At 29.7% G+C, this 12,439-nt stretch overlaps 1 protein-coding gene across 1 annotated transcript; it reads right to left on the reverse strand.

Annotated features, from left to right (window-relative positions):
- Window positions 1-4,459: 4,459 nt before the first annotated feature.
- LOC124830730 (LOB domain-containing protein 1-like) lies at window positions 4,460-5,532 on the reverse strand. Its single transcript, XM_047304529.2, has 2 exons — window positions 5,171-5,532; window positions 4,460-4,797 (listed from the first exon to the last, which is right to left on the reverse strand). The coding sequence occupies exons 1-2, from the start codon at window positions 5,354-5,356 to the stop codon at window positions 4,492-4,494; spliced, it is 492 nt and encodes a 163-aa protein (XP_047160485.1). The 5' UTR covers window positions 5,357-5,532; the 3' UTR covers window positions 4,460-4,491.
- Window positions 5,533-12,439: the final 6,907 nt, after the last annotated feature.

The raw sequence follows: 12,439 nt of genomic DNA on the forward strand, positions 1-12,439 counted from the left end.
CTTAGGTGGGTAGTTGGTCTATGAGTAGTGGTCGGTCTCGTACTAGCACTCGATTTCTTAGTAGTGCTCGGTTTTGTATTAGCGTTCGGTCTTGGTACGTTCGCTCTTGGTACGTTCGCTCTCTTATGGGTCTTCTGTTAATGACTGTTCGATCATGCTTTAGTAATCGATTTTATGATATTTTCAGTCTACATTCTAAATGTTCGGTCTAGGCCATAAGGATTCGGTCTAAGTTCTTAGTATTCGGTTTAAGTTCTAAGTGTTTGGCCTAAGCTATAAGCGTTCAGTTTAATTATATTGTTCGTTCCTCAAACTGTGTTAGGCTTATGCTTGAGCCTTAAATGAACGTTTGGTCATGTTCGCGTGTTGTTAGTTTTCCCGTTCGGTCTTGTTCGTAGGTTATATTGATCTTTTTCGTTCGGTCATGTTCAGGGGTTATATTGTTGTCGCTCGGTCTTCTTCTACGAAATGTTATTTGGTATTCAAATATTGATTTCATGGTTTGACTCTGATTGCTTATTATAAATGAATTGATCTACTATGTATGAGAAATTGTATTAATGTTCGAAGAAGGCATAATGTTCCAACTGGTATAAAAGAGAATTTCAAGGAGGAATGTCTCAGTGATTGGTTATCAAGGTGGTGTTATAGTATGAATATGGACAGCAAAATCCATGGCAGTTCATCCTGATATTCTAATGATTACCAAGTCTCAAGTAGAGATGGGTAAGTCATGTCGTGAGAATAGTAGGAGACCCTAGCCGAGGGGGATCCTACGGTGAGTTATAACGGGTTAACCTCGTGCGACAACTGATGGGTTTCCAGTTACTACACCCACGAGTGCACGAACGATCAAAAGCTACATATTCATACTAGTCCGGACAGTCAAGTTAAAGTGGTCGGTCAATATGTGTTTATATATTTTATACATGTGTATGATTATCTGATTTGTATGTTTGAATTATATGTTCACATGACTATTAAATTACACTAACTTACCCTTGTTTTTCTGTGTATGTCTTTGTATGTTGTTTTCTCTTTTGCAATGATCACCTTAATGGTATGAGCTTAGGGATGAAATCTTTCAGTTGTCGTAGCGGGAGAATAGGAGCGAAGTTTGCAGTTTAGGTTGAACCTTTATTCTTCAGGTGAAGAATTTTGTTCTTAGTTAATATGTAATTCTTATTATATCATTATCCATGTAATGTTTCATTTTAGTAGTTTTATATTACTAAATTGGGATGTTATGAAAATAAATTAAAAATAAGAGTTTTATAAAATTCATATGCTAAAATAAATAAATATGTAGCACTTTAAAAGTTCTTGATAATTTATAATTTGACTATGATTATTGAATTATCTTTTGTTTGATGGTTAAATATGTTTTAATCAATAAATTTTGATATTAACTTTGTCTTAAATTTTGATATAGTTTGAATTTTAAATTATATATATATATATATATATATATATATTATTTGATATATTTCAATCTAAATATCAATATTGTTTAACACATAAAAAATGTAATATTATTTTAGAAAAATTATATCTATCCACTTTTTAAAAATTAGAAACACAAATATTTCAAATTTTAACACTGTGAAAAAATTTACTAGAAGAAACTTTATAAAATAAAGATTGAAAGTGATTTTATTATATATGTTAATATTTTTCTTTAACAACTTTTTTTATAATAGATTATATGTCACTATTTTATTGGTCTGTATATTTGAAAGGAGTCAATCATATGTTAATAATTTTTTTAACAACTTTTTTATAATAGATTATATGTCACTATTTTATTGGTATGTATATTTGAAACAGACCAATCACAAGCTACTACTTACGTTATTGTAAAAAGTTGTAAAAAAAAGTTGGTAAAAAAAACATTTTCCTTCTTGTACAAAGAGGAAAAATCATGCTTATATTTGACAAACAACAAACAGAAAAAATGAAAGGAAAAAGTCTTTTTAACAACTTTTTTCCACAATTTTTTTACAACAACATGTGTTAGTTTGTGATTAGTCCGTTTCAAATATATATACCGATAAAATAGTAACACACAGTTATTGTCAAAAGATTGTTAAAAAAAATTATTAAAAAAAGGTGTTAAAATATCATAATCCAAAATGAAAAGTAAAAAAAGCGTAGGCATAAAGAGTGTATGCTAACACGCCCATGGTTGTTGAAGATCAATGGCCTTATGTTTGTGTCGAAAAGAGAGAAACGAAGAACCATATATTAGCTAAGTAAAAGCATCAACGACTTGGAAGCAAGCTGATATCTGTTGAACACGGATGATATTGTTCTGGACGTGATGAAGAATGTAGTGAAGATCTATTTCGAAGTGTTTGATGCGTGAGTTCATGATGGGATTTGAAGTGAGAAGAACAACCCGTTGATTATCAGAGTAGATAGTTGGAGAAAAGGATGAGATTTTAAGTCCATGAAGAAGCGACAACCACCATGAAACATTGAAAACAGGGGAAGCAAGGCTACAATATTCAGCTTCAGTACTTGTACGAGAAACAACTCTCTTGGATGACCAATTGATGAGATTTGGACCAATGTAAAAGCAAAAACTTGAAGTGGACTTACGATCATCGAGATCAGACACGCAATCAGCATTCCTAAAACACTTAATGGAGCGATTGATAGAAGACGTAAAACGAATTCCATAATTTGCAGTACCCGCAATATAACGTATGGAATCCTTTTGACAGCTTTCCAATGAGTTATTTGAAGAGCTTGCATTAACTGAAAAACGTTGTTTACTCCAAAAGTGATATTGGGTCTTGTAAAAGTAAGGAATTGGAGGGAACCTACAACTTGTCGATATAACGTGGGATCATCAAAAGCAACAGATGCATCTGCAGTCAATTTAAGAGAAAAAAATCATCGGGGAAGGTTGCGGTTTGGCAGCGCTCATTTGAGCTTTATGCAAAATAGTTTGCAAATATTTTGCTTGGTAGAGGTGAAGAGAGCCGTTTGAGAGCCAGGTTGCTTCTATCCTTAGGAGTTCGGTGCAATGATGGAAATGCGTAAATGCAATCTTTAAGTCTTTCTTGAAGAAGAATCTGCATGCTGACTTGATGAACAACATTGCAATAGTCAGGAAAGAATTCAAAATAAGCGTAGTTTTATATGATCAATACCGGTGTAAGGATTCTTGGAAGAAAATAATACGATTCTTGATAAGTGCTCGAGAGTGACTAGCAAAGTAGGTATTCAATGTGCTCCAAATTTGCACGAGGATATCAATGTCAACCATTTTGAGTTGTGCGAGTTCTTTTTCGCCTTGCATTTATTAGATAACGTGTCTCCAAGATACGTCAACCATTACTGTTTGTCATATATTAGAAATTCAGAACCCTGTCTCTATTTCCACAACTGTGTCGGTATGGCAAACAAAATGTTGGGTGGGTTAAGGTTATGAGTTATATTTTGTAACTTTGTAAAATGTCATTGCCTCTTTCAGTGGATTTTTGTTGACATTGTTGTTTGTTGCGAAATTAACAACTCTATCGACCAGAAATTAAAATTAGGATCAGTTATATTTTTCTCCTTTCCATTTATATATTTACGAACTTATCTCTTTTCTTTTAACTAAATCCTTTTCAAATTCGAATTGAAGTTAAAAAAAGGTTCATCACAATTAGTTTGGCTAGTTAATAAATATTAAATTAAAGTTGATTTAAGCAAAGATGAGATATTTTAATCTTTTTCATTAGGTCCAAATTTTGAGTGCCAGAATGTGGAAAAGTATATATTTTTAATATTTATTAAACTCAAAGTTGAGATTTTAATTAAATAATAAATACAAAACTCAAACAAAATAAAAAAATAATTTATAGGTTATATGGTAGCGAAATGTCACGTGAAAAATGTAAATCAAAGTACTATGAGAAAATCCATTAATGAGAATCCATTAATTTAAAAAATTAAAGATTTATCTTTCTATTAAGTTTAAGTTAAATATATTTATACAATATTTGAAAGTTAGAATTAATATGAATACATATTTTCTGTTTTGCTTTATACATAGATTTTGAGTTTAGTAATTTTGGTATAATTTCTTACATGAAATGAAAAAAAATACTCAGTATAACTTTTACATCACTAAAGTAATCGTAAAGAATATTCTTTTTTCAGAAAAATAAAATAAAATTGACATTCTGGTGTGTTTATTTCACATTGCCAATTTTGATGACAATGTATTTTATCTTTGTAATTCCGGATTGATTCAGATAAATTTGAAGAGAGAAAAAGATGAAAAGAATTTTTAATTTATACATAATGTAATTTGTATAACTTTTATTGTATAACTTTCTAGATCTTTATTTTAAATCTGTGTACCAAGTAGAGAAATTAATTTGTTTGCCATAGGTGCACAGAAAAGTTTTCTAAAACACGGATCATACTTTAGAAAAGAAAGTAAAATTGTTAAAATATGAGCACACAATATTACTGAGCAGGGTATATAGTGTTCTAGGAGGGTGTTGAGATATTGCTGTATAGGCAGCCACCTTCCAGAGGAAATTCAAATGGATCTGAGGCCATAGCAGAATCAAACATAGGATCGTAGTTGTTACCAATGCTCAACAACAGCTCCTTTTCTTCTCTCATCTCTGACATCCGTGTTCTTATCGAATCCAACTGAGCCTTAAGTTCCTCGATCATCTTTTGTAACTCATAAATAACTCCAGCACTCCCATAAACTGGATCTCTAAGCCTTGCTGTGGCCTCATACACCACGGATTTAACTGCATCACCTCTCTTTGCTTCCTCAACCGTCTACAACAACAACAACATTATTTAACATGCTTCGTGTGTAAGAAACGACACAAAGGTGCTCATATATATGTATCAGTTCATGGTTTAAGTTAGTTAAATGTTTTCTTTCCTAAAGAAGAGATATCATTTTATTCTACAACAGATTTTACAAGTATGCATTTATCAGCGCTTCAATCACGGCATATAGTAAACATTGGACAAAAAAGGCCGTCTAACAAGACAATATGGAAGATTATTTTAGTTAAAATATTAGATAAACCTTTTGTTAGTAACAAAATGGATGCATCATTATATATATATATATATATATATATATATATATATATATATATATATATATATATATATATATATATATATATATATATCCCACCTGAATCATTTTGATAACGTTTCTAGCACCGAACACTCTATGCACTACGGCAAAATTCTCAACCTCGTCGGTTGGGAAATACGGAGCAAGTTCGCACTTACTGTCACATCTGCGGCGTAACATCCTGCAAGCTGCGCAAGGTTGATGTTGCATACTTGTTTTTGCCTCATCAGCATGGAAAGCCATATCTTGTGTCGTGAAGAAATATTATTAGTGTCATAAGTATAATCAAGGTTATATATGTAGAAGATGAAGTTGTTATTACAATAGGAAAAGCAGAGAAGTTCTTGCATGTGTGTGCTCCTTTTCAAAGGTTAAGTGCAAGGAAGATGCAGAGGCGGCCACAAAAGACAGATTTTGGATGACGGTAATCGTAAAAGTAGACATAAAAACAATAACTTGAAAACATTCTGTGACTTTTGTATATCTCACTGTTGGGACAGGGGACCTAACACAGGTAATCCAATTAGGTTTTCCCCAGTTTAGACAAATAAGACCAAGCACACTGATTCACCAAATTAATACAAACTCCCACGTGGCTACGCCAAACTCCAACTACATTGGAAGGAGCTAAAAAACAGAAGAAATGCATTAGGACCACCGTCAGAAGTTTAAATGTTTTGTATAATAAACTTCATTTTTACCTAATGAAATGTTGAAAAATATATAAAACATATATGGCATATCTTTTGAATTTTGGACATACATACCATACGTCAAATATATAGGGGTGAATTCAAAGTAGGAAGTGTAAAATGTCTTACCATGCACATTTCGATATAACATATTATTTTCTTTCAGTGTTCCTTTCAGTGGTTTCTTTCCTTGAAAATTCAAAACAAAAAACAAAAGCGTTAGCTAGCTTTCGTTGACAGGTAGCGTTTTATTATACCTTACGTGTTTACCATATGCAATAATCACAGGGAGACTTTGACTGCAGTGGAACAGCAAAATATATACGAAACAAAATCTTCAAAATAAAGTGGAATTAATTAAACCCTTTTTGTCGGTGCTCGCAATCTAGGTGCCAGTCATGCTAGATCAACTTTAACTAAGAAGTTACGTATATATATATATATATTTATATATATATATATATATATATATATATATATATATATATATATATATATATATAAATATTTTTTTTAATAACTATTTGATAATAGACCATATGTGTCAAAAGATTTTCCTATTTAATATGTATATATAATGTGATGGGCAAAACCTGTCTAATTTTCTTCTTTTTGTCGAAAAAAGAATGTGTATCATATGCAGCAAAACCACACCCTAACAAAACCTGTCAAATTTACGGGATATTTGAAAGGAAAAGATCATGAATTTCTAAAAGAGTAAATATTTTTCCTGATCTGGTTAAATTCGGTGATCTCTACTGGTCTTTTCCTTACTTTTCATTCTTTATAAAGCTTCTAAGAACATGTTGGGTGAGTTTAGTATTTGTATGTACAAAGAACATTCAAATGAAATGGATGTGATAATGCGAATAATAAGGTGCCATGGATATAAGTTGGAAAAACTTGTTTCTTTTTTAGATGGAGGAGGAAATGTTTTATTCAGATAAAAGTTTTTGGCCGATAATCCTATCTTCCAATGACACAAACATTCTGTGTGGTGGAGAACATATATGAGAGATATTTTACTGATTCAGTTTAGCTTTATCTTATACTACAAAAAATTGTGCAGTTGTATGCTGCCTTTATACTATAGTTGTTTTGCTAGTATATTATTAGATGTTAACTGCATTATGTGCATGCTAATCTGATTTAACATATATGTAACAAATCCATTATAATCCATATGTTGGAATTTTTTTATTATGTTTATTTATAATTATGTTTCTACTTTTATTTATTTCAATAATTATATTTTTATCTTAATTTATTTTAATAAAATATTACTTATTTTTTTATTTATTGTAAGTATCTATTGTTGGAAGTAATGTGGTATCGTCTATATAATATGATTAAGTGGAAAGGCAAGACAAATTAAATTATTAACTCTAAATGTAAAAATTGTCTTAATGTGTAGTCCTTCTTTTTGTGGATATTTACATGGATGTAATTGTGAATTATTGACTCGAGTACTTTGCTATCTTAAATCATTAATAAAAATTATAAAAATGATTGCAAAATTAAAAAAAAAATCATCAATTTTCTATTTTTCTTCTTTTTAGTACTTTTTATTATGTAATTATAAACTAGAATGAGTTGTTCACTTATAAAACATGATCAATTAATTATTTTTTGTATTTTAGTAATATGTAGATATGGATATAAGAGGGACAGACACAGATCCAGCCTCCTTTTTAACATGATAAAGTAAATAACTTCATCATTCGTGAAATCAATAGTCAAAATTATAGACATGTACATAACAAATCATCGTTAATTTATTGGAGTATTGATGGTTAATTTTCTACTTAACACTAAAACTATTTATTTTATCCTTACTCCAAATGAGATAAATTTTGATTTTTATAACAAATAAATTTTTATCCAAAATAAAAGACAAGATATGTAGAAAAGCCATACTCGATGAAATTGTCATATTCTATAGCCTTTCCTTTTCTCTTTGTTAAACTTTGTAACAGAGAATTATCTCATGAACATATAAAAAAAACTTGGGAAAGAAAATTTTCAATTCAAATTATTTATGAAAGGTTAAAAATCAAAAAATGTTTTCTAAAATCTTATAATGTTTAACTTAACCGTGAGCACATTAAAGAATAATGTAAAAAGTTAAATAAATTGTAATTTTATTTTAATTTTCCAGAATGTTAAATTCATTGAGGGATTGGGTTTTGTTAGACAAAAGTATGTGTCAGTAATTTGTTTTTTTGTTATTTCTATGTGTTTTCAACTTTAGGCTTTATTTTAATCAAATCCAATTCAATAGAACTTATTCGAATTTTAGTTTAGGCCAACTCAGTCAAATTTCAATTAGTGTCAAATCAAAATCTTGACGAAATTTCAGTTAAAATAGACTAATCGAAGTTGACTAAATTTCGTTTGGATCAAATTTCTATCTAAAATAGTTTGTTTCGATCTTTGGTTTTGTTGACCTATCTTGATTTTTGATGTATAACCATCCAATTCAAAATATGGTTAAAAAAATTAAAAAAAAAACAAAATGTAATAATATTAATATACTATACTTAAAATAATAGAAACATAATACATTCTGCATAACATTTAATAACCTATAAATTAAATATTAATAAAGGAAATAATTAATTTTAGATTAATTAAATGAATAATGTTTTCACAAATTACATTTACATTACAGATATTGAAAATTCTAGTTAAATTTCCTTTTTTTATTATTAAAAACGTTATATTGTCGTCACATTCTAGATAGTTCTTCGTGTTTTAAAAATATTACACTTGAAAAAGAACTTTATAATTATGAAATGTTAATGTGAGCCATGTATCTGTGGTATTATTAGAATTGTTGAGACACTGCTAGCACCCAGATTCCTAAATATACTGCTTTGAACGACATGCCTTTGACTTCAAACTTAATTGTTTAGACACTGCTAGCTAGTACCCAGATTCCTAAATACGCTGGTTTGAGCGACATGCCTTCTGATTTCAAATTTAATTACTTGGAAGGGATTTGTAATATGTTCTGTTTCTGGCTTAGAAAAGTGGATTTTAAGCCTTTAAAAGATCGATTTCTAAGAGGAGGCGAGGAAGGTGTAAAAGTGCAAAATGAGTGCACTCGTGCTATGCAGGAAATTGAGTCCAGATGAAGGTGGTTTGGCAGGGATGGGAAAATGGTAAAAGTTAAAGATATCGGACAATTTAGATTAGATGGGAGGGTGCGGTTGTTCATGTGAAAGGAATATTAGATACCCGTTGAATTCAATATCAAAGAACTTGTTTGCCGCTTTAAAATATAGTCACTTTATTCGACTCTAACTCTTTCTCTTTGCAAGTTTTCTGTTGTTTGCTATGAAATTGTCTCCCCAAAAACAGAAATTTAACCCCCAAAGAATACATTCATCAACCCGTCAAACAAAAGTGGTCTTTATGTGATATGTCTAGCAGGAAAAATTTTTGCAACAGGACAACAGCAACCAAATTTAATTCAAACCAATTAACGTATCTATTAAGGATTGTAGGTTAATTACGACAGCACAAGAAGTCGTCTTCCCCACAAAATCTCCACTGCTTCACTCGCTGTTGAATATGGTCAGGAAGAATTTAGAATTCGAGAAGAATAGTCGTGCTGGCTCATTCAGTCAAAACTCAACTCATCCAACATTACACTATCAATAAGAAAAAACTTACCTTGCTAATGACCAAATCGACCCGAAAGAAAAAAATAATCATCACGGCCACGCCACCAACTGCGACATTATTAAATTGTGTACGGGTGCCAAAATTGACAATGTAGTTATATCAGTACTTTCACCCCTAAACAAACCATTTTTATGACTCTATTGTGGTGAAAGAAACACCTATAATCTATTCTGTACAATCCATAGTAAAGAAATCATGAACACTGTTATCTCGTGAAGATTTCATCTGCATATATTTATGGCAATTACATTTGATTTTCTAGCAGTCGTCTAAATGTATTGGCTGCCGATGTCCATTTTGCCACCAAAAATTTGTCACTTCGAAATGCAATGTTACAAATTCAATTCACACCACCGAGCTAAACCCATCGGAAATGTAATCTAAAATCTAAAACCGAAATTGGAAAATTAAAATTTAATATCGAAACCCATCGGAAACATATTAAAAATATTAATTTTTAATGGCTTTATGATACTTATTTTGTGAATTTGTTCGAGACGTCTGATCTCTTTGAGTAACCTTATTTATGGTAAATTGTCCATCTATTTATATAACTCGTATTTGATTGCGTTCTGCTTTCAAAATCGTAATAAATAGTATCTGGTTGGAGAAGGGGGGCTTCATCCACTACATTAACATAAGTTCATTACCTACTTATAGGTATGTTTGGACTGCTTAGTTCACAAAACATACCAGTATATACTTTTTAAATTAAAAGTAACATCAGTTGTCCTATGCATTTACAATGAATCATATTGTTCAAATCTGTTGTTTAATTTTAGATACAAATAACTATGTTTTCACATCATGTACTTCACTAATAAATTTTATTGAACATGTTTAAATTATCATAAATAATGTCATTGAAAATGTTCTAAAAGAAAAATCAATTCTAAGAAACTTTTTTTTAAACACCAATTATTTGAAAAAACAATTCTTTCGCTTTAACGCTTTCAAGATCAACTATACTAAATTGATATCAAAGTATAATGACAAATTGTCAGATAGAGTTTGATTTGAACCTAAATAAAAACAAGATCCTCCCTCTTTTTGGAGGTAGGTGCCATGATGTAATTTATTAAAAAATATTTTTTATGATATGATAATTAGTTATTACATCAATTCATTTATTTCTAAATTTGTCCTTTTTTAACAAAATATATCTTTTTATAGAGGCGATAATTAAATCCAACTAGAAAATTGTTAGGATGTATTATTGATGCTACCGTAAGCCATTTTAATAGTCGCAGATCTTAATCGAAAATAATTAATAATTTTCATATATTAGTTACACGATATGATTTTCCAGGAGACACAAACACAACATAATTACTATTTCACTCAGCTTATGTCGCACGCATCCATTAAACACATCACTTCCTCTTGCATAAATTTCGGCGACTTTAGCCGAAGGTGTTGTCAGTAAGTGGAAAATAGAAGAAAGAATATTTAGAGTAATTATTAGAATAATATATTTTTTACAATCTCTATTTTATGCTTCTACTTTACTATTTAAATTAACGAAAAAAATTAAATATTATAATAAGATTGTTAAATAGCTTATATACAGTAATAAGGATATTTAAGTTAAGATACCTTAGTTTGTATTACTACAGCAACTCCATGCTTATCACTAATAACAGGATTTCTTCCATGGTTTTACAGTAACAAATCTCAATAATTGATAATCATCATTCAAAATTGGGAGTTGCTTTAATTTATAATATATAAATGTAATTTTCTATTTTTATACACAAACTAGTTGCATTTTTCTTTTATTGCATGCGTCGAAGTTCATATGAACTTTAAAACAGATACAATCACTTTAAATGAGTAGTTTCTATTCAATATTATAAATTTAATATATATAGTCATTGTTTTGTGACTCTTGTATTTTGTTTTCAAGAGATTAGGATTATTTTAGAATTATGCTATATCTCCATTTTTTTTTCAATGTGACAATTCTCATAAATTATTAAGTACGATTATTAAGTTTAATAAATATTTTTTTTTCATTTTCTTATATTTCAATATTATTTACGCTGCATTTTATACAAATTGTCGAATACATTAATTATTGTGAAAAAAAAAATTAAATCTATATAAGTCTATACTTTTTGTTCTCGGGAACTCAAAAACATCACATAAATCTATGAATTGATAAAGTTAAACCTACTACTTAAAGTAATTTGGAATTTCATGATACTATTTTTCTCTTTACATGCAGACTCGTAAGATTAACTAAGAGTTAATTATGGTGTAATATAAATTGTAGCGATGAGGAGCTAGAAGGTAAGCACGTGAGAAGCTAAGTTTCAAACATCTCCCTTCGCTGGAAGTTTATCTCACTTTCTAACATAGTAAGATATCTTAGTTTAATAGTCCAGAATTTATAATTATAATATGACATTATTGAACCTAACTCGGTCGTAGCTTATAGTCTCTCATGCACAGCCAAAATAGCCATGTGCACTTCTCTTTCTGTTACTCCTCACATACAATCACCTATTAACTAAATGGGAAATTTTCTTCCTCACTCACACACTCACCGTAAAGGAAAAAGTTCTGCTTGATCCCTTTTCCTCATCTAGATCATCTTGATATAATATCTACATAATGCTCCAACATAATTTAATCTATATGCTCAATCATTGTTCAGAAATGGGAATCATTATCTTCTACTTAATCATCATCAGATCAGTTAACTTCATCAAATTGTATGGGAAACAATTTTATAACATTATACGAGTGGAGTGACCAAACCAATGTCACGGGTCGTTCAAAAAAGACTCTAATTATTAATTCCATCAACAAATTAGAAACTACTCTATAATTAAGATAATAATTTATACATAATTGTTAATTAATAACTTGGAAAGTTATTGGAATTAATTAATCAACGCTGATGAAGGAATGAATAATAATACAATGCTCACATGCTTGC

This window comes from Vigna umbellata, chromosome 5, assembly GCF_029865625.1.
Source record: "Vigna umbellata cultivar VRB3 chromosome 5, Vumbellata_1.0, whole genome shotgun sequence".
NCBI classification, from domain to species: Eukaryota; Viridiplantae; Streptophyta; class Magnoliopsida; order Fabales; family Fabaceae; genus Vigna; species Vigna umbellata.

What these genes read in the sequence shown, in the direction of transcription:
- LOC124830730 (XM_047304529.2), bottom strand. Translation starts at nt 5,356, where the DNA reads ATGGCTTTCCATGCTGATGAGGCAAAAACAAGTATGCAACATCAACCT. An exon ending in ACGTTATCAAAATGATTCAG is followed by an intron (nt 4,798 to 5,170) that starts GTGGGATATATA and finishes TTGTTGTTGTAG; the next exon opens with ACGGTTGAGGAAGCAAAGAG.